General features: G+C 41.5%; 1 protein-coding gene across 3 annotated transcripts in view; it reads left to right on the top strand.

Moving 5' to 3' along the window:
• Focad (focadhesin) overlaps positions 1-22,912 on the top strand; it is a 324,827-nt gene that overhangs the window by 290,540 nt on the left and 11,375 nt on the right. For all 3 annotated transcript variants that reach the window (XM_029539699.1, XM_029539698.1, XM_021199728.2), the window contains 5 exons: positions 11,406-11,534; positions 13,109-13,224; positions 16,223-16,483; positions 17,138-17,227; positions 20,313-20,490. In XM_029539699.1, the coding sequence (XP_029395559.1) occupies positions 11,406-11,534; positions 13,109-13,224; positions 16,223-16,483; positions 17,138-17,227; positions 20,313-20,490 (774 nt within the window). The remainder of the gene's footprint in view (positions 1-11,405; positions 11,535-13,108; positions 13,225-16,222; positions 16,484-17,137; positions 17,228-20,312; positions 20,491-22,912) is intronic.

Consider the following 22,912-nt stretch of genomic DNA (forward strand, 5'->3'; position numbering starts at 1 on the left):
ACCCTAGAGGAGCGGGGGCCGTGGGAGGCTGACCTCAGCCTCCAAAGCCCATTTACAAAAACAAAACCAGCGCCTGCTCTGTGGGACTAAATGGGATGGCCAAGAGCAGAGGTGTGCATGCAAACGAGCGCTTTCTTCTTCAATATGCCCAGCTCATTTGAATTTTAATAACTCCCTTCTGAAGGAGCTTTTGAGTTTAACTGTCTGGATGTCACTCACCAGAGCCCAGTGGGGCTGCTGATAGGAAGGATGACAACGTCAGTGAGCTCTTTTGAGGAAGAGATAGTTTTTGAGAATAAAAACCATGCTTGGTACAGGCAGAGGATAGACCAGTTCAGGACTGACACAGCTTCATCGCCTCTGTGGGCTATTTTTAAATCTATTAACTCACAAGGAAAAAAAGCGAAGGGTTACATGTGATCCACATGCACGACAGGGTAAGAGTGACAAAGGTTTCCTGCACAGCCTATGACATCGTCAGACTGCTTTCTGAGGCTTAGGGCTTACATGTTTTGTATCCGTACCTTAATAGACACATGATGTTAGAGCGGCCATTCCTGCATTGCACTCCTCGGTCATACCGAGTCGGCAGAACACCTCTGGTTTTTAAGGGATTGAGTTCCTGGTTTTGAACGTGACTGTGTCTTTTTCTACCAGGTGACACTGTCTTCTCTGATATGGCCCTTCTATCTGGTGCATGGTTCCTTAACTTTGATAGGCATCATTCTCAGTTACTCTGGGAATTTCTTGACAGTGCCAGCCTTTACATCTTTGTCCAGAATTGAATTCCTCCCGTCCTAGCTTTTTTTTTTTTAAACACAAGGCCACTCTGTAGCAGAGGCTGGTCTTGAACTGACTATGCTGGTAATAAACTCAATATGTGCTAAAGCTGGCCTTAAACCTTTTGATCCTTTTCCCTCGTCCCCAAGTGTTGAGAGTATAGGCTGGGCCAGCATAGCCAGCTCTAATCTTGAGTCTTACAATTTCCCTTTTTCTACTCTTCCTTCAGATTTTTGATCTTTTATGTTTTTTCAATCCCATACCATTTCAGACTTCACCAGTATTTTATCCACTTCTTTAAGAGAACATTTAATACACTTAATAAAAGTAATAATTCTTTCTGATGCAGGTATTTCTATATAACAGGAATGTTTCTGTTGTCATTGGAGAGTGGGGCCAAACTTTCTAAGCTCATACATTTTATATTAGGCTTTGAAGTTAATAGCATGATGTGTTACCTGAGCAAGGTATACCAATCTCTGTAGTGCAATGACTGGCGTTTTCTCTGATATCACATTGGTTGGTGGTCTATGAAGATAAGCTTTAGGCTTATACATAAATGATCTGAATTCATATTCGTAATCATTTCTGGGATTTTAGTCATTTTGGACTAGAGTGAGATTTGCTTGTTTAAGCAGTGTCTAGCAGAATTCCTGAATATACCCGAAATGATATTAAAATTTGTGTTTTTTTAATGAAATTATAGAATTGGTTACCTAAACAGAGTGCCATTTTTAATATTTTGAATTATTTAATATTTTACCCATACAACTCTGAAGCATTACTGCAAATGCACACTTGTGTATAACACTGGCTTTAAAAATGGCATAAGGAAGAAGATAGCAGCCGAGCAGAAGGGCTCATACCTGTAATCCCAGTGCTTGAGAGGCTGAGCCAGGTGGGGTTCGGAGGCCATCTTGGGATGTATAGTGACCTCCAGACTGGCCAAGGCTAGAAGGAGAGAGTAGGCTAACCCCTGTTCCTGTAAATGAGTGGAGTTGTCATTTATCTTCTGTGACAGGAGGCATGGAGGACACAGGAAAAGCACAGCAGTGCAGCACTTTCTTGACATTTGTCAAGATCTCAGAACTCTTCTATAGGTTTGTTTTTTATTTAATTTGTTAATCAGTTAATTTAGATAACATCATATGTACCTAAGGATAAGCCTTGAAGTAACTATGTAGCTAAGGATGACCTTGAACTTCTGACCTCAAGTCCTGGCATGTTAGGCATGTGTCACTATGTCTGACTTACAGGATGTTGGGGCTCCAGCCCAGGGTACACAGCATGGTGTGCAAGTACTCTCCCAACTGAGCTACATCCTCAACTCTTAATGTCTTCTTTTAATCATTATTAATTAAACTTTTTTTTTTTTTTTTTTTTTTTTGGTTTTTCGAGACAGGGTTTCTCTGTGTAGCCCTGGCTGTCTTGGAACTTACTCTGTAGACCAGGCTGGCCTCGAACTCAGAAATCTGCCTGCCTCTGCCTCCCAGGTGCTGGGATTAAAGGCGTGTGCCACCACGCCCGACGCTATTAAACTATTCTTAAAGGAAAAACCCACCCATCAATCTATAATTCTCTTTAAATAGTATTTAAAAATATTTGTCAACTTACTACTTTTATTCATGTACAAATTTTACTTTTTAAAATATTTGTATGTGTGTGATGGCTAAACTTATTTACCAGCTTGACACACGTGTAAAAAAGGACCCTAAATTAAAGAATTACCTCTATTAGATTACCTGTGTGCATGTCTTTGCAACATTTTCTTGATTATAATTGATGTACAAAGTTCCAGCCCACTGTGGGCAGTACCATGCCTAGGTAGAGGCTCAGACTGTATAATATAGGTCCATGAATGTGAGCCATTCATAAAGAAGTCAGTATGTAGCATTCCTCCATGGTCTCTGCTTCAAGCTCCTACCTTAAGTTCCTGCTTTGGGTATCACGGTTGATAGACTGGGACCTAAAAACTGATATGAACCATTTCTTCCTCAAATTGCTTTTGGTCATGGTGTCTTTCACAAAGCAACAGAAAGTAACTAGAATCATATACTTTGTATTTTTAATTAATATTTCTTGATTTCATGTTTATCACCATAATTATCACTCATATATGATTGTAGCACATCTCATCAAGGGGCAGGCAAAATGGCTTAGTGTGCAAGGCAGCTTGACACAAAGGCCGACAGCCTAAGTGTGATGCCCAGAACCCACATGGAAGAAGAGTACTGACTCTCAAAATTTGTTCCTTAAGTCGGGCATGGTGGCGCACGCCTTTAATCCCAGCACACGGGAGGCAGAGGCAGGCGGATTTCTGAGTTCGAGGCCAGCCTGGTCTACAGAGTGAGTTCCAGGACAGCCAGGGCTACACAGAGAAACCCTGTCTCGAAAAACCAAAAAAAAAAAAAAAAAAAAAAAAAAAATGTGTTCCTTGTTCTTTTGTATGCCTATGCTTTTTTGAATATACACGATAAATAAGTGTAATTAATAATTCATCAAGTTGATATATCAAAACTAGTCATTCCTCTATGGGTCATTTTAAAGTACCTGTTTAGTGAATATCTCTATCCAGGTGGATTTCTCTCTTGTACTATAGTTTTTCTTATGGTAAATTCACAGCAGTTTATTAGTGGGCAACATGTGAAGATTTGGAAACTAGAAGGATGGCATGGCCTCTTTAAAGGTTTATGTTTGTGTGTGTATGCGTGTGTGTGTCTGTCTGTCTATATATAGTATGTATATATGTATGTCCATGTCAGTGTCATTGCCTACTATGTGTGTGGAATTGCCATGAAGTTGCAGTTAAGGACAGCTCTGAGCTGCTGAGTGTGTGTGTGTGTGTGTGTGTGTGTGTGTGTGTGTGTGTGTGTGTGTTAGGAACAAAACTCAGGTCCTCTGGAAGAGCAAGCCCTCTTACTAAGCTGTCTCTCCAGACCTGGCATGATCCTTCAATGCTGCAAAAGGATTATGAGCCCGGAAGGAAATCATACAGGAGTCTGAGCACTCAGGTGTCTATCCCAGTTTTGCTGCTGCCAGCATATGTAAATTCAGGCAAGCCACTTAAGCTTATAAGTCTTAGTTCTTTGTGTAAAATTGAGAACATGATTGCCTCTTCATTGTAGAGTTTTTGAAGGGTTATTATTATAGTGGTAACTAGAAACCTTTAGTTGTAATATCCTATTATAAAACAGAGCAACATACATAAAAACCAATGATAACAATAAAAAATAAAAAAAATCAGGTATAATATGATGCACTAAATATGATTTGTTGTCATTTTATTTCAATGTCAGAAGGTATGAACATTTTTGCATGTACTCACTATATTTTAAAAATAAAATTTAGAGTATTTTTCAAACTAACTATTGTTGTATGTGTATGTGTGTATGGGAGTGCAGGCACATGTATGTGGATCCTGGGATCAAATGAAAGTTGTCAGGTTAGTGTGTTAAATATTTTTACCCACTGAACCATGTCTTTGGTCCAGAATTTTTTATTTAGTGTTTGTACTTGTTTATATTTTATTCTACAAATAAATAAAATAGAGGAAAGTTATACACTGTCTCTTTAACTGTAAGAAAGAACTTCGGTATCCCTTTCATCTAGAAACCATAATTCAATGCTTCACTAAAATCCAAGGAGGCCACTCATAGGAAAGGAGAAATGTGTAGTGTGTGCTGGTTGTCATTTCTCCCCAGTCTTCTCTAAACCCAGGCAGTTCCTCAGCTCTGTCTCTCTTTACCTGGTCAAGTTTTACACCTAGAGATGGTTATTTCATAGAGCATCCTTCTGTTTGGGTTTGTCTGGTGTTTCCCATGTTAGAGTCAGGTCAGCCACCTTTGGCAGGAGAATCACAGAAAGGATTTCTGTTCTTGCTGCACCCGTCAGGTGAGATGCAGTGTTCTTCCTCCTCCCCTGTGGGGTTAAATATAGGGCTTAGTTAAGATGATGGCATCTAGGCTCCTAAAGAGGTCACTCATTTTCCTTTATCATCATTAAATATTTGTATGGAGACACTATGAGGTTGTGTATGTGTGTGTGTGTGTGTGTGTGTGTGTGTGTACACGTGTGTGCATGCATGCTTGCACACACATGTACATATGTACATATATACTACTGTCCCTTCTGTTTTCAATCACTGGTTTGGGTGTTTATTAATGTACCTCATCTAAGTTATTGTTATAAGCCTGGGGTATAGGTCCAGGTAACCTATTCTTTTTGTTTTGTTTTGTGTTGTTTTTCAGAGAAAGGTATTTAGAAACCAAGGTCTGGGGCAGAGCTTTTCTCCTGGGATAATTATCACTGTTTCCCAAAATGTCAAATAGGAACTGTTCTCTTTCTTTTATATCTTGCCTATTTTTACATCAAAGTGTGTCTTTGTGCCTAAGCTGTCTGTGTTATAAATTCATACTCATATTTGCAGTTCTTCAACACCATTATACTCCCCCACCTCTCTCCACATATTTACAACTGTGTTCTGGACTGTGGCAAACCTGCTCATTATTCTCAGCCTGTGTGCTCATTTGATCAGTCACCTATGTGAAACCAACCCACCACCCACTCTGGGCCCAACCCTACCGGGTTGCCTTTCTCATCAGGTTCTGACCTTTGCTGGCGGCCACTCTGCTTGGTGGCCTTCCTGGTGCAAGGACTTGAGGTATTTTTGGTTTTGGTACCTCTGAATGTTGTTGAGGTTCTTGCTCCTAAGATAGAATACTCTACCAGCTTTTAGTATCTGGTATTTCAGAATCAATTCTTCTCAACAACAGTATTGATTGTCGTTTCTGGTCAGAGGCAAAGTATTTGGTACTTTCTACAAACAAGCCATCTTATAATGTTGTCTGCCTGAATTCTCTGTGGACTTCATCCATCCTTTCTACATTGGTCTAGACATCTTTTATTCTGCTGAGCAAAGATTGGATCTTCGTTGACGTCCTCTGATTAGACTTATGTCCTGTATCAAACTTCCTGTGTCTTTTTGTGTGTTTTACATATGTGCCATTACTTACATGATTTTTTGTTTCACGTCTGCCTTTTTCATTAGACTATACTTCCTCAATGTGCAAGAAGAATGCCTTAGGACAGACTACCCAACATGTAATATAATTTAAATATTTGATCTCTATCGTTTGGATATATTTATACCAAAGACTGTATTACTCTAAGCTGAGTTAATTTGTCTCCTGCAACAGTGAAGATGGAGAAGTTAAATGTCTGTATCACATACCTGATGGAGATTATGCACCCCATATGTTAGCCCGTTTGTGGCCAGATTTTTCCTGTAGTAATTAAACTGTTGCACAGTCCTCTGTGTAGCCCATGTACAAGAGATAATGGGTCCTATTTTAATGCATTGTGCTCAGATATGCCATTCATAACTTTGGGGCTGTCAGCTGGATGAGGGCTGCGAAGCAGCTTTACATTCAGGTTTTAAAACATCTGGATCTTTTTGACAAGTACCCATAGGCACTCTGAGTTTCAAGTTCATTGTTCAGGACATTCCAGTGGTCATGTTCCCATAGGCACTTATCTAAAGGACAAAACACTGAAGTAAAGGGCCTGGTGATCCCCATCATTTGTATTCTTCTGTTCCATACAGAAGAGCTCTGTGGTAGGAGCCAGGATCCTGTGCTCCAAATGTGCTTTGGGCTTCCTTTTTCTTACTCTCCTCCCCAGATGCGTGTAACTGGCAAATATCCTCTCATTCCTCACTGATACTGAGAATGTATCCAGCATTCCATTGCCTGTCAGAATGGGTTCCTTCCAAACACAGAGGAAATTTTCGTGTGACTCCACCATGCTTCTCAGTGCTGATGTCCTGCCCTCTTAACTGTGAAAGCTGTACTGCCCTGTATCAGAGGCATGGAGCGCAGCCCCATACTTCATTTCACAGGCTGTCTCTGACACTTGCCAGCATCTCAGGTCAACTTAATGAAGACTGGAGTAACATGCACATACAGGGCCGTTCGTGCCAGGACAGCGTACACATACTGTGTAGTTGGTGCTGGAGTGACATTTACATACAGTGCTGCAGTCAGTCCAGAGTAACATACACATACAGTGTGTTTGATGCCAGGGCAACATGCACATACAGTGTAATCAATAGTGAATTGAAATGACATGCACATACAGTGCAGTCAGTGTTGGAACAATATGTAGTCAGTGGTGAAGTTTATCCCACCAGAGGTGAGCTCATTATCTCAGCAATAAAACATAAACAGTGCTCACTTTTCACACAGGGTCCTTGTATGATGGAAGAAGTTGAATCCTTTCTCCAGGCTCCTTAAGTCTTTTGGAAACTACAAATTTTCCATAATGCATTCTACTGGAAGACTCAGAATACAAGCTATGTAATTTCAAAAGTATTTGACATAAAATTCTGAGACTCCAGAATAGATGTCTGCTTATGAATTAAAGACTTCCAGTACAGATTTACAATGTATGTCTGTTTATCAGTACATTTCTATCAATGTGTACCAAAAGGACCTTTACAAAGCAAATTAGAGGCTAAAGAGACTGCTCAGTGGCTAAGAGCTCTGGGCACTCTTGGGAGGACCCAGGTTTAATTCACAGCGCCCACGCCAGGTGATACACATAATTAAAAATACAATAATAGCTTGAAAAGCAAATTACTTTTTGTTACATGAAATTAGACTTCAATTTATCTCCAGAACTGTTAAGGATTCTTAGCACAAATGTGTTACCAGAATGGACTATGTGCACAGTAACCAGTTTTAAGATAACCTGTCTCAGTTATCATCACACCAGGATTCACTTTTTTTTAAATTCCTCTTATTAGAAAATAAGTTCCATATGCATAATGCCTATTTGCCTATTTTGTCTTGTTCAATTCTGTGTCTGTTGCTGGAAAGGTCTTCAGTATCTAGTATACAGTAAACAGTTGGGTGCACATGTTTATAAAATGTCTCTATTTTCTTTGAAGAAAGTCTTCCAGAAACAGCAAGAGTTATGCCCCTCATAAGACTTGCTAGAATCCCAGTATTATATCTCTAGGGGGAGATAGGAATAAAGTATCAGTTACTAGATGTACAGCATCGCTGTGATGTTCTAGCACAGATAGATGAATGGAGGAAGCATTGCCCTTTAACATTTTTAGCTGGAAAGAGGGGCATTCAAAGTGAAACATTGCAAGGCATACTACTGGTTTTCCCTGGAAGAAGGCAGCCAGCAGTCAGGAAGTAGTTTAGTGGGTAACTAGGCTTATAAAACATTGCTGATTTTGTGGGAATGAGAGTCTGAAACACGGGTTTAAATTCTATTAAATTCTATTCTATAGGTTGAGATTTGTATTATCAACTTAGAATTAGTATGTGAAACTCTGAGCATAGAAAAGCTTATACAGATTCAGCTAAAGATGAACACAAAAGCTTATTTTCATAAGCAGTTATCTCAAGAATAGATACAGGATACACATTCTCTCTCTCTCTCTCTCTCTCTCTCTCTCTCTCTCTCTCTCTCTCTCTCTCTCCCTATATTTGTCTATGTGTGCATATAATGGCTGTGTTTGTGTGAGGGGCTGCATATGCCATAGCACCTGTGTAGAAATCAGAGAATAACCTTAGGAGTCATAGTATCTCTGGTACACTGTAGTGTGTGCACCCCAGGCTAGCTGGCCTATGAGCTGGGAATGCTCCTGACTCCACCTCCTACTTTGCAGTAGGTATTCTAGGATTATAGATACATACTACTCCATCTTGCTTTTATGTGGGTTGCAGGAATCTGAGCTCAAGCCATCGAGCTTAGCAACAAGTGCCTTTATTATTGAGACATCTTCCTGGCCCCATGATATACTTGTAATTGAAAGAGTATGGAACTTGCTATACATCTGCAGTTTTTATTTGAATGCTTATTTTTAACTATTTTGGACAGTCATCACTGAGATACTGAAATAGTGACTTTGTTATACAGCTGAACTGCCTTGGCAAGCTTGCTGTCTAGTCATGTGATGCCCATCATCCTGTTATAATGCAGCATAATGGTCTTCACCAGATGATGGCACTGCCCTCCTAGACTTTTTAGACTCCAGAACTATGCTGCTCTCTGAGCTTAGTTCTCCTTTTCAATGACCCAGTCCGTGGGTCAGACAACAGGGTCTGCAAGGGAGAAAGTGGGAACAGAGGGGCAGGAGACGTGAGGAATGGAGACAAGACAGTCTGTCTGATCAAGTCTCAAGTCTCATTTATTGAAAGGCAACTATGGGTCTATAAGCACAAGCTCGGGAGTGCACAGTCCAGGATGTGTTTAAGAAAAACAAGACGTTATCAGGGTGTGTTCAGCTGTGGTGGACTTCTTGCAAAACTATGCTAGAAAAATAAGTCTCTTGTCAGGGTGGAAAATTACCACCCTGTAAGTAAATAGCCCGAGATGGCTGCAGGGATGATTGGTGCTTTCTGCTAGGAGCTGGCTCCCAACAGGTCCCCTTTCTTAAATGTTTCAAAAGGGAAGGCTGGGAAGACTTACAGAAACTGTGTCTGTCTTAGGTTGGAACAGACCCTAGCCTCCCTTTCCCATCTCTGGACACTCAACAGTTTAACCCCTACCTCCACTTATTTCTTCTCCTTTATATCTGTGGTTTGTATTCTTTTTCTCCTATCCCTCTGCTTTTCTCCCCATCTACTCTCAATTCTCCTTTCTCCCAAGTTTCTCCTTTCTTTAGTGTGATGTACCTGTGTCTCCACCCTTGCTAAAACCCTTTCACACAAGGTCAGCTTTTCCCTCCTGGTTCCCTGCCTCTTCTCCACCCACCCCTAACCCAAGTTTCTCCTTTCTGTATTGTGATGTAGCTCTCCTTTCACCCTTGCTACCTGTCTCAAGATTGGTTTTTCCCTCCTGATTCCCTGCTTCTCCTTTCCCCTCAGCTTCTCCTTTCTGTATTGTGATGTAGCTCTCCTTTCACCCTTGCTACCTGTCTCAAGATTGGTTTTTTTCCCTCCTGGTTCCCTGCTTCTCCTTTCCCCTCAGCTTCTTCTTTCTGTATTGTGATATAGCTCTGCCTTCACCCTTGCTACTGGTCACAAGGTTGGTTTTTCCCTCCTGGTTCCCTGCTTCTCCTTTCCCCTCAGCTTCTTTTTTCTGTGTTGTGATGTAGCTCAGCTATCAACCTTGCTACTGGTCACAAGGTTGGTTTTTCCCCTTCTGGTTCCCTGCTTCCCCTTTCCCCTCAGCTTCTTTTTTCTGTGTTGTGATGTAGCTCTCCTTTCACCCTTGCTACCTGTCTCAAGATTGGTTTTTTTCCCTCCTGGTTCCCTGCTTCTCCTTTCCCCTCAGCTTCTTCTTTCTGTATTGTGATATAGCTCTGCCTTCACCCTTGCTACTGGTCACAAGGTCAGGTTTCCCCCTCCTGGTTCCCTGCTTCTCCTTTCCCCTCAGCTTCTTCTTTCTGTATTGTGATATAGCTCTGCCTTCACCCTTGCTACTGGTCACAAGGTCAAGGTTTCCCCTCCTGGTTCCCTGCTTCTCCTTTCCCCTCAGCTTCTCCTTTATGCAGCTGGGGTTTTTGTCTAGCTGACACACTCTTCTGCTTTCTTTCTCTCCCAATGACTCATTGGCTTTTGTTAGTCTTGCTCTGCTTCTCCCCCTTTCTGAGCTTCTCCTTTCCTTGACAGTGTGACCATCACTGACTCTGCCTGCATTTATGGTCTAGTGAATTTGCCTTTGTTTTTCCCATTTCTTGAGCTTCTCTGTTTTCAGTCTTTCCCACATATCAGCTCTCTCAACTCTGCAGCCCCTCCCAGATGCTGATCCTGTGGCTTTTTTGCTGATGTAGTTTCTAGTTTTCCCCTGGCTTCTCTTTCTGCTGATGGTGGTTTTCCTTTTGCTGCTGATTCTGCCACCATTTCTTCTTGTTGTCTACATTTTTCTGTATCTATGTTTTCTGTATTTTTTCGTTGTTCTGTGGCTCTATGTAGCATCACTTTTACTGCCCATTGTCATGATTGTTCCTGCCTTTTACATCTACATGTTAATACTCTAGCATCTCAGGTTATCAGCTTTAAATACCTCCCTCCCAACATGAGAACCAATATTAAAGTGAGAGGTAGCTGATTAACATATGGAATAGTTATTTCCCTAGGTGCTCAACTCTAGAGCAGGCGCTGTGGCTTAGAAGCAAAAGAAGGCTTTTGCTATTTTTGTTTATTTGTTTCTAAAACAAAAACAAGTGGTAGGTGATGGGTGTGATGCTTTAGAGCCATAGTGGGTGGAGGTATTCCATAGCTCTTCTAAGGTGTTAAGTGTGCACCCTGGTTTATCCTGCTATAAGTGTATTAAATTCCATACCAAGAGCAATGGGACAATAATGAAGACTAGGTCATTGTTTTTTAAAAAAAAAAAAAAACTAGGCAAAGAGACATGGAAATATAGAAGATAGTAAAGATGTGTGGGGTATGTCTAACACAAAGGAGAAGATTGGAGACAATATCTGAGAACAGGGGAACAAGGTTTGTAGCAAACGGAGTGGGAGTCAAATTGTAACATTGGAAAGTTGATTGTAACTAAAGACCTGGCATTAGAGCCTTTGGCTGCAAAAGTAAAAAACAGTTCTGCTTTCAGTTGTAACAGCCGTGCAGGTGCTTTGCTGATTCTTTTCTTTTCTGTTGTAGGTCCTGAAGCTGTGCCTCCATCTCTTCTCAAAGTAGTGATGAAACCCATAGCAACTGTTGGAGAAAGCTACCAGTACCCTCCTGCAAACTTGGCCGCACTCCTCTCTCCACTTATGAGGCTAAACTTTGGTAAACATCAAGTGTTTGGGGGTTTTCAGGCTATGCTCTTAGGATTTGGTCTTAATAAAATAAAAAAATAAAAAAAGCAGATTTTTGTGTCACAGTTGACAGTGACTGGTAGATTTACTGTATCTTGTGAATGATTATCTTGCATGCAATAACTGAGTTTCACTGAGTCATTATAAGGGAGGGTGAGGAGGAAGAGTTCTAAAGACATAGACATTATAGTCTATGTCTGCATAGTTCTGAGACTGTATAATTCTCAAAAGCAACTCTTGAGGAACCAGGAAGATGGCTCTGTCAGTAAAAGGTTTGCTATGCAACCATGAGGACCTCAGTTAGATAAATCCCCTGTACCTATGACAAAAATAGATAGATAATTGGGTAAATAAATAAAGCAATTGAGGAAGCAAGTGAGCAAGCAAGCACAGTTGCCTTAGTTACGGTTTTACTGCTGTGAACAGACACCATGACCAAGGCAAGTCTTATAAGGGCAACATTTAATTGGAGCTGGCTTACAGGTTCAGAAGGTCTGTCTGTTATCATCAAGTCAGGAACATGGCAGCATCCAGGCAGGCATGGTACAGAAGCTGAGAGTTCTACATCTTCATCTGAAGGCTAGTGGAAGACTGAATTCCAGGCAGCTAAGATGAGGTCTTATAGCTGACACCCATAGTGACACACCCACTCCAACAGGGCCACAACTTCTAATTGTGCCACTCGCTGGGCCAAATATACACAAACCATCACAGCAGTGCAGTGATGCATGACTATAATCCCAGTGCTGGGAAAAAAGAAAATGACCTCTTAACTGATGGAGAGATGGCTCAGTGCTTAAGAGCACTGACTGCTCTTCCAGAGGATTTGGGTTCAGTCCCCAGCAACCACATGGCAGCTCACAACAGTCTAACTCCAGTTTCAGAAGATATCATACCCTTACAGACATACATGCAGGCAAAATGCTGATGCACAAAAAGGAAAAAGAAAAAAAATGGTTAAAAAATGTAAAAGAATGAAAGGAAGGGAGGGAGGAAAGGAGAGAGATGATGAAAGGAAGGAAGGGAAGGCAGGAAGGAAGGGAGGGAGGGAGGGAGGGAAGGGCGGGCCCCTGCAGACTTACCTATAGGCTAACTTGATAGGCCATTTCTCAGTTGGGGTTTCCTCTTGTCATGTAACTTGAGTTTGTGTCATGTTGGTAAAAATGTAACTGACACACCAGATAGAAGTTTCCCTATGGGCTGAACATATGCTGCACATTGGGGCGGGGCGGGGCGGGGGGTGACACTAAGTGATCTGTAGCTAGTGTTTCTCCTATTTCTAAGTAGTATTTGGATGTCCAGATTCCTTTCGACTGTCAGAGGGTCCCCCCCCCCGTAGTGTACAGGGGTTAGGACTGTGATTCCAGTGGGCAGGGTCTTTGCCTCCTCACTTGAATGTCTCAAAATTCCATTTGGTTGGGTGGATTCTGTTATGTTTCTAAGTGACCCAAGCAGGGCTCTTGATTTAGACGCTGAATCCTGAACCTGAGCCAGGGAACTAAGCACCATATTACAGAAACTATTTTTTCCTTTCTTCTCTTTCAGGCGAGGAGATACAGCAACTGTGCCTTGAGATTGCTGTGAGTCAGGCACCATCATCGCAGAGCGCGGCCACGCTGCTGGGCCTGTGGGTGATGCCGCCCCTGATCCACGGTCTGAGTGTATGTAGCAGTTCCAGGTGCTGAGTGTAGTCAGGGACTGCTCTTCTGTGCGAGGGACGGCCACACTCACTTGGAATGTGCTCTCTGAGTCGGGAATAGAAAAATGAAAGCTTGCTTATACTTGATCTAGCTGGCCAGCAACCTCGGAGAGGACATGGCTACTACCCCATCCTTATGTGTTTTAAATGCTACTTATTACTAAGGGGGTAAATGATGGTCATAGACATTAACATTACATTCATGACAAAGGGTTTTTTGGTAATACAGTGTGGATATTTCACTGGGTGTTAATAGAGACAAATCACTTGTAGTGAATACCTCTTAGAAGTATCCCTTCCCCTCCCCCCTGGCCTAGCTACAGTGAATCTTGAGAATGATGTAGAGTCAGGTGTCAAAGGTACATAAGACTACAGTAAGTGTTTAGAGACATGTAGTAAGGAAGGTTGCAGAAACTTGGAGTCTCTCTGCTGGGATCGAAAAGATTCCACATGATTTCCTAAAGATCTAAGTTGATCATGGGTACATGGTCATCATGTTCAGATCTAAGTTGATCATGAGTACATGGTCATCATGTTCAGTTCTAGTCATGATTCGGCTTTAGGTTTTAAGTAGTAGAAGATTCTCTTAGGTCCTCAAGCTCTTGGCTCTGGTCTTTTTTACTCCTCACGATGGTCTTTAGTTGAAGATGTGTGTTATTGAAGTCTGCATTTTTTTTTCCCTCTCACTACCATCATCACCCACACCTGTGCACTCCAGCAACTCACACCTTTCTGTCACCTGTCCACTCCAGCAGCTCACACCTTCTGTCACCTGTCCACTCCAGCAGCTCACACCTTTCTGTCACTTGCTGAGCATGTGCTATGTACCTGGTACCTGCTAGCATTTGGTTCATGTTGACGACATCAGCTTTAATGTCCAGTGTCTCTGGCAGCTCATTTTAAAAGTTAGCCTTATTGAGTTGTAGTTTATGTATCCTAAAAGTGGCTACTTTAATGGTAAATTTCGGTGAGTTTTAGTGCATTTATGTTTCTAGTCATTGTCATGGATATTCATACCATTCAACATGACATTGGGCCTATTTTTAGTCAGTCTTGGCTAAGACTCAAGCCACCAAGAATGTGCTGTCCATAATTATTCCTGTGTGTGTGTGGTGTACAGGTGCATGGGGTATGTAGAGTGTAGGGAGTGGAGGTCAAAGGTCAGTGTTGCCTGTCTTCCTTAGGTGTACTCCAGTTTTTCTTTGAGACAGGGTCTCTCACTGAACTGGGAGCTCATGATTTGGCTAAACTGTCTGGTGGGCAAGCCCCAGAGATTCCGTTTCCTGTGCTTCCCCAGCAGTGGGTTTACAGGAGGCACTGGGATTGCAGGCACACTGCCATGCTTTTTTACATGGGTGTTGGAGATTGAAAGTTTGTACACACCAGCACTTCACCCACCGAGGCATCTCTTCAGACCCTGTCCTTCTTTTCCTCTCTCATTATTTCATGGTTTCCTTGAGAGATGTGTACAGTGTGCTATGAACATATTAACTCCCTTGCACTGTCCTTTCGTACCCACCCCTTTCCCTACCCACCCAACTTTGTGTCCATTTTCTCTTTTTCTTTAAATCCATCAAGACCAATTTATTCTGCCCAGATACTCCTGGGCATATGGCCTTCCTCTGGAGTGACATAGACCTGCCAGGGGCCACATTCATAATGAAGCTGACTTCCTAGAAGTTGTCAGTTACTCATGGCTCCTAAGCTAGGAATGGGGCTCTGTGCCCGTTTCCCCTCTCTATTCTCCATGCTGGGTTGGTCTGGCTGGAATACCTACAGGCTTGTGTGAGCTGTCACAATTGCTAAGGGTTCATATATGCAGCTACCCTATACATTTAAACTGCGTATAAATTTTAGAAAGTCTTTAGCATAGAATTGTATTATGAAGCTTTGTATTTAGGAAGTATGCTTTGTTATTTCTACTTTATAGATTGATAAGCCTGAGACCCATAGGAATTAAGCAAATTTGATAGGGAAATAAATGGGAAGCCAATATGTGACTGACTCCCAAGCTTTGTACCATGAACTCTTTCTTCAACTCTTTCTGTTGAATCAAGTGTCCAGCAGCCTATTCTGTTGACCTGAGAATTTTCTCTACAGTTCTGTAGGCCTTCCATTTCTGGTTTAGACCTATGCGACTCTTCACATCTGGTTTGGTTATGGGTGTATGTTGTTAATTCTGAAAATTATTTAAGCTGGAATATTCTTTTTCTTGCATTTTTCTTTTTTTAAATATTTTTTATTAGATATTTTCTTTATTTACATTTCAAATGCTATCCCGAAAGTTCCCTATGCCCTCCCCCTGCCCCTGCTCCTCTACCCACCCACTCCCACTTCTTGGCCCTGGTGTTCCCCTGTGCCTGGTCATACAAAGTTTGTAAGACCAAGAGGCCTCTCTTCCCAATGATGGCCGATTAGGTCATCTTCTGCTACATATGCAGCTAGGGACATGAGCTCAGGGGGTACTGGTTAGTTCATATTGTTGTTCCACCTACAGGGTTGCAGCCCCCTTCAGCTCCTTGGGTACTTTCTCTAGCTCCTCCATTGGGGGTCCTGTGTTCCATCTAATAGCTGACTGTGAACATCCACTTCTGTGTTTGCCAGGCACTGGCGTAGCCTCACAAGAGATAGCTATATCAGTGCCATCCTTTCAGAAGTGGCATTTAGTGCCCATCTCTGAACAGGTTTAAGCTATTCGACAGTTTCAGTTGAGCAGATTGATGGATCCTACAGGTACACATGTGTCATGCTGGTTGAGAAGTAACTGGAACAGCTCTAATTACTAGTGACCCTTAATAATTAATAGTGACCCTTTGGACTAGGAAGCCATGGGAAAATACAGGAGAAAGAAGTTACCCACAGTTTTTAATCTGTTTGCTCTCCAAGCCAGTGATGACCTAGGGGCTTTGACAAACTCAGACAGCCTTGTTTATGTCTGGCCTTATCTGTTTCCCTTCCAGCTGAATATCAAGAAATACCTCCTGGTATCCATGCCTCTGTGGGCAAAGCACGTCTCTGATGAACAGATCCAGGGTTTTGTTGAAAACCTGATGGTGGCAGTTTTTAAAGCAGCTTCCCAACCTTGCCATCCTGAGATGTGCCCAAGTGCCTTACAGGGTCTGAGCCAGGCCATGAAACTGCCCAGTCCTTCCCACAACCTCTGGAGTCTGCTCTGCGATGCTACGGGGAGAATTTTTGACCTTCTGCCAAATAGGATTCTGGTAAAGAATAAAAATATTTACATTCCTGACAGTTTATGCCTGGGCTTCTTTAAAGCCATTTTGGCAAAGACAGGCTGGGGATGTTCTAAGAATATGGGTGGGAAGACTAGCAAGAAATGACATATTCTTCACCAGGAGTGGGTTGGTTTCCAAGACCGAAATTGAGGTTCAGTGTTTAGAACCAAAGTTTTGAGCAAGCTTAGGGGTAAAGTTAACCAGTGCTATACCAAAAGCCTGCTGAAGATGAACAAGCACAGACATCTATCCCTAGTGTACCTCGGTGGCACTGTCTCATATATATATATATATATATATATATATATATATATATATATATATATAATTTATTTATTATATATTTTATATCGCATGGCCTTATGGAGGCCCTTTCCCTCCCACAGCAGACTTCTACACTGGAGTTTCACAAGTTAAAAGTCTGGATGAGAGTAATGGAATTCTGATAGGGAGAAAAAAGTATAGCCAAGGAAACACACAGAACAACGGAGAAGACATTCTTAAATTATGAAAGACAGCCCATGTTTTGGTTAGCATTAGAATCTCATCAGCAACTGTTATAAACAAGTAATAATTCATCACAATATTAATAGACTTGATACATTTGTCTTAAATTGTATTTTGACCTGTCTTTACCAGAGAAATAATCTTGAGTTGTACATCAGTATAGCAAAGTGCCTCTCAGAGATGACGGACGAAGGTATCAATCAAGTTTCCCAGATTACTAAGGTAATGATGTGTAGTTCTATACATTGTTTCATTAGTGAAATATATTTCATTATTAAAGCGAAAATCACACGTGAAGAGTTTTCTACAGCATCCTTTTTGGCGTAATCTGGCTTTACATCAAGCTTGTTACTGGGTAATTTTAGGGTGCTTACTTTCTCCTTCAGCTGTCAGGTCTAGTAGCTGGCCTGGTGGTGTGACCAGTGTTTAATACATGCAGTAGATGAATAGATGAATGAACAAATTTTTAACACAATTCCTTACACTTTGTCAAGAACATTTATTTTTGCATCATCTGTAGGCAAAAATGAGAACATGAGAATGTCTTCAAGGTAACACCCACAAAAATAGGAATATTCTGACAAAGAACTTGCTGGTGTACTGAAGACACAAACACATACATAGTTCTGTTCACACCTTTGGTTTCTTGTACGGGATACTGTTATTTTGTATGCAAAAAGGTGGTCATTTGAGAAACAAATGATAAGGTAATTGACAAGTAGCCCCTAGACCCAGTCACATGATGAACAGGCAGATAAATACAAAATGCTTTGTGAAGCTGGAGTTGTAAGCACCAAATCCTTTAGCATAAACACATCTCAATTAGCATTCGTATTTGAGTATAACCCTTCCCCTTCGTATAGCTGGTAATATGACCTCTCATCCCTCGTGGCTGGTGGTCTGCTTGTCATTGTTAGGTTTGTTTTTTTAGTTGGGTCCTTGAATATTTGTACCACATAGTAGTGGTTCTCAACATGGGGTCACTGCTCCAGTGACTCAGCATTGTCTGGTGCTGATAGAAAGGGGAATTCTCAAGTCCTGCTTGAAACCGTGGGGCCTAGCAATCTATATGTTAATAGTCTCTCCTATCAGGCAATCCTGGAGCATCCTAAGGTTGAAAACAGAGTGCTTGGCTCTCAGAATTTTGGAAATTAGCTTATTTTAAACAGAAGCAGGGATTCAGGGAGTCTGGAGTCTCACTGCTTTTGTGTGAGATCAGATCAGCACTTATGAGCAATGTAACCTCGGTTAAGTTGTACAACCTCTTGTTTCCCTGTCTGTAAAATGGGGACAATGAACCTATCCCTTAGGGTTGTTGTGAGAGTTAGATCACTTAGTCCACAATGAGTACCTGGAATAGTACCAGCTCAAAGCAAGAGTTCAGTAATTACTTATCACCATATTCATCCTTGATACTGCACCAAAATTCAACAATTGCTAGTTTCTTCAAAATAATTTGCAATATGGATTCTAGAACCATGCCAAGGTAGTTTGACTACTCTGATATTAAAATAGATTGATTTGTTTTGAATGTCAGTTCCTTGATAGATAATATGATTTTCTAGTATCATACACTTTTATTTGGAAAATGTTAGTCAAGTTTTGAAGGTCTTCCAAATCCTGATATGTTTTATGATATAATACTAAAACATCATCTTTGTTATGCTCCTCAGGAATTTTTTTCAGGAAGGACCCCACCCTTTGGGAAATTGTCAAACTCAAAAAAGTAAACATTTTTTTCTGAAAATTGTAATTTTTATTAGATTTAAATTTAATATTTGGTAACAAATACTATAGAATACTTTTCCTGGTATGATAGGATCATCCATTTAATAAAATAGTCTGTTTAATAGGCAATTAAAATAGCCGTAGTTTGTCAACAGTTTTTCAAGAAAAAAAATTTCCATGTGTAGAACTATTTTAGTTCTCACTTCCATCTTCCCAGTGTTTGTCCTTGGCATAACCATGACACTGGGGTATACCACTGAATCCTGTATGCTTTTTCCCCAGTTTGTTATGTAGAATATTGGTTAGGTATTTTTTATTATTTGCATTAATATTAAGTATAACTTGCTTATTTATTTATTTACTTACTTACTTATTTAATATATATAGGTGTTTATCTGCATGCATGCAGGCCCATGCATGCCTGGTATCCATGGAGGACAGAGAGAGTAACATATTCCCTGGGACTGGAGTTATAAATGGTTGTAAACTAACATGTGGGTACTGAGAGTTGAACCAGTGTCCTCTGGAAGTAATTAAATGCTTTTAACCACTGAGCTATCTCTATCTAGCTCCTCTTAAATGGATTTTAAAAAATTAAGTGGTGTTAAAAATGCAATGGATACCAACATAGTTTCGTGGACTTAGAACATCGTCTTGACCTCACAGAACCTCTCAAAGGGCCTTGGGATCCTCAGAATTCTGTGTGTCACATTTTGAAAACTGCCACACTAAATGCATATGTTTAGACTGTGTCACGGTTCAGGAATCCCTGAAGGAAGACCCCAGATTCAAATAGTACATAAGAACAAAGAACATTTATTCTGCAGAAACAACCAGCATGCTGGGGTCACCACTGCATCAAAATTGCAATGACCTCATCAAAATTGCAATGACCTCACACAAAGGCATGCAGGTCTTCTTATAGGGAACCAGGGGAACTCTCTAGAAGGATTAGGTCATCTCTAATGTGATTGGTAGGGGCCAAAACCCTGACATTAGTACAGTTTTGATTGGCTACTATGTTAGGGTTAGGTAATGTAAAACCTCATTGGTGGGTGTCAGGATGCCTGAGATGGACTGCATTCTTGCGTCATGAATGAGTAATCACTGAATGGGCTGCCCAGCACAGATGGCCTATCCTGAGATCAGATATCTCCTATTCATATGGCTATCTTCAGGCTGTTTCTTGGGTGGGGATTTTATTGTCATGTTCCTGAACTTTGGGGGTCTGCTGCTGAGGCAGATAACTTATGGCCTAGTTTCTGAGTTCAGACAAATAGAGTGAATAGACCCCTTCAACTGGTCTTTGGAACATAGGTAGTATATATTATGCTATTACTCTGTATGCTTACTTCCTAACCTCCAGACACACTCCTAGTTTCCATGGGAATAAAAGGCGACACCACAGCCCTCTGTTGCGGGTACATTCAGTGTAACACAAGCAGCTAGGCTCTGTGCTACAGGAAGTGAACAGCTCGAGTGTTTGGGGGAAACTGTCAAGCTCACCCTTCTGATTGCCTTTGCCTTGACGTTTTCGTTAACTTAGTAATGACTGAACAACTGTCTCCCCCACCCCCAGGACAACATAGAAAAGGCTGCCTTTGTCAAGTTGTACTTAGTTTCCCAGGGACGACTCCCGTTGATGAGCCTGACTGATCTACTCACTGCTGCTGTGCAGCACCCCGAGAAGGAGACTCTAGCCTGGATGATCCTGCACAGCTTATACCAGGCACGCATTGTCAACCATGCCAACACTGGTGAGCACAGAAACACTTGCCTGCTGTAGCTGTTCAACTTTATGTGTCACCTCAACTTCAAAGCTAGCTTCTTTGATGACACAGGTCTGGCCTTACAGAAGATGAATAGTGCTTTCAAAGCATGATAGGCTGTCATTCATACCATCCATTTTTGGATAGAGGAATGAATTATTTTCAAGGATTTTCATATTTTCTTTGTAACGCTGGTCTCCTAATGGTTCTCAACCTGTGGGTCACAAACCCTTTGAGCAACAACCTTTTCACAGGAGTCACATATATGATATTCTGCATACCAGATATTTACATTCTGATTCATAACAACAAAATTAAAGTTATGAAGTAGCACTGGAAATGATTTTATGGTTGGGGTCATCAGGACATGAGGAACTGTATTAGGGGTCACATGCAGCACTAGGAAGGGTGAAAACCACTGATCGAGACCCTCATGGGTGTAACACTGGGTTACTTCTGTCAATTTTACTTTAGCTTTCCAAACACATAAGATAGAAATTGAGTCTCCTGATAATAGAAAGAAAATGGTTTGTGGGTGGCCAATTAATTAAGGGTCAAAAAGGGAAACAAACAAAATTAAATAATCTATGTGAAAAGACTTCTCAGGTGTTTATTTGTTTGTTTGAAAGAGGGAAGACAGGTGTGTAGACCAGGCTGGCCTTAAACTCAAAAAGGTCTCTTTGCCTTTCCCTCCCAAGTGTGCGGCCAGGCCTGGCATATTTTGTCTACAGAGCGTTTTAGACACTGAACTGTAATGGCCCCTTGAGGACAGAACTTGCTCTTGCTATATGTTTATTAGGTCACCTGATATGCTGAAATTGAGCAGTTTGCTTATATTCCCCTTAGTGCCTAGCACTGAAGGAAAAAAAAATGGACTTGTGATGAGAAATATAATTTTCTTTTATTTAAATAAATAAATTGTATATATTGCAGTGTCTGTCTATCTGTGTATCTGTGTATCTGTGTGTGTCTGTGTCCCTGTGTCTGAGTGTGGGTACACATGTGCTATGGTAGAAATTAGAGGACAGCTGTGGGAATGTGGGTCTCTCTTTAACTGTAAATTCCATGTATCAAACTCAGGTCATCAGGCTCTTGTGCCAGGCATCTTCACCTGCTGAGTTGTATTACCAGCCCAAGAATCTTTTTTTTTTTTTTTTTTGTCTGCACAATAGTATGACTGTTAATGGTGTACTTTGAGATGATCATGATGGTGACATTCTCACTACATAAATTTTATCTCGGACACAGAAATGTTTGGGGAGCCCTCACCTGGGAAGATGATGATGAGTTCTAATAAGTGGAAGGGAAGGGAAGCTGCTTCCTCCTTACTCATGTTAGCCAGGAGGCTCCCCTGCCCCCTTTACCCAGCCTGAAGGTGGATTTTATGAAGGCACAATGAGAGTTCACTGTGTCATCCTGTTGCTCTGCCCTTTCCAATGTCCCTTGTATCCCCAAGTATCATATCACCTGGACATTGTCATGTCCTGGTGCATTTTCTATCACTCTGTGCCAGGCCTCTCCTTGCCTCTTTACATAGCCGCAATGTTTAGTACTACCCCACATCTTCCTGCAATATCCAGTAGATGCACAGCACAGAGAGTTCCTCTGAATGTCAAAGGAGATTGCCTTGGAAATGAAGACCCTGAGAACCTCCCGAGGTGCGGCGGGACCAGCCCAAGAATCTTAAGTTTTCTTTTCTTTTTTTTTCAAATTTTTTATTAGGTATTTACTTCATTTACATTTCAAATGCTATCCCCAAAGTCCCCTATATGCTACCTGCTCCACTACCCACCCAATCCCACATCTTGGCCTTGGCCTTCCCCTGTACTGGGTCATATAAAGTTTGCAAGACCAAGGGGCCTCTCTTCCCAATGACGGCCGATTGGGTCATCTTCTGCTACATATGCAGCTGGAGACACGAGCTCTGGGGGTACTGGTTAGTTCATATTGTTGTTCCACCTACAGGGTTGCAGACCCCTTAAGCTCCTTGGGTACTTTCTCTAGCTCTTCTATTGGGGGCCCTGTGTTCCATCCAATAGCTGGCTGTGAGCATCCACTTCTGTGTTTGCCAGGCATTGGCATAGCCTCACAGTAGGCTGCTATATCAGGGTCCTGTCAGCAAAATCTTGCTGGCATGTGCAATAGTGCCTGGGTTTGGTGGCTGGTGATGGGAAGTATTCCAGGTGTGGTAGTCTCTGGATAGTCCATCCTCTCATCTTAGCTCCAAACTTAGTGTCTGTAAATCCTTTCATGAGTATTTTGTTTTCTGTTCTAGGGAGGAATGAAGTATCCACACATTGGTCTTCCTTCTTCTTGGTTTTCTTGTGTTTTTGCAAATTGTATCTTGGGTATTCTAGGTTTCTGGACTAATATCCACTTATCAGTGAGTGCATATCTAGTGACTTCTTTT

This window comes from Mus pahari, chromosome 6, assembly GCF_900095145.1.
Source record: "Mus pahari chromosome 6, PAHARI_EIJ_v1.1, whole genome shotgun sequence".
NCBI lineage: Eukaryota > Metazoa > Chordata > Mammalia > Rodentia > Muridae > Mus > Mus pahari.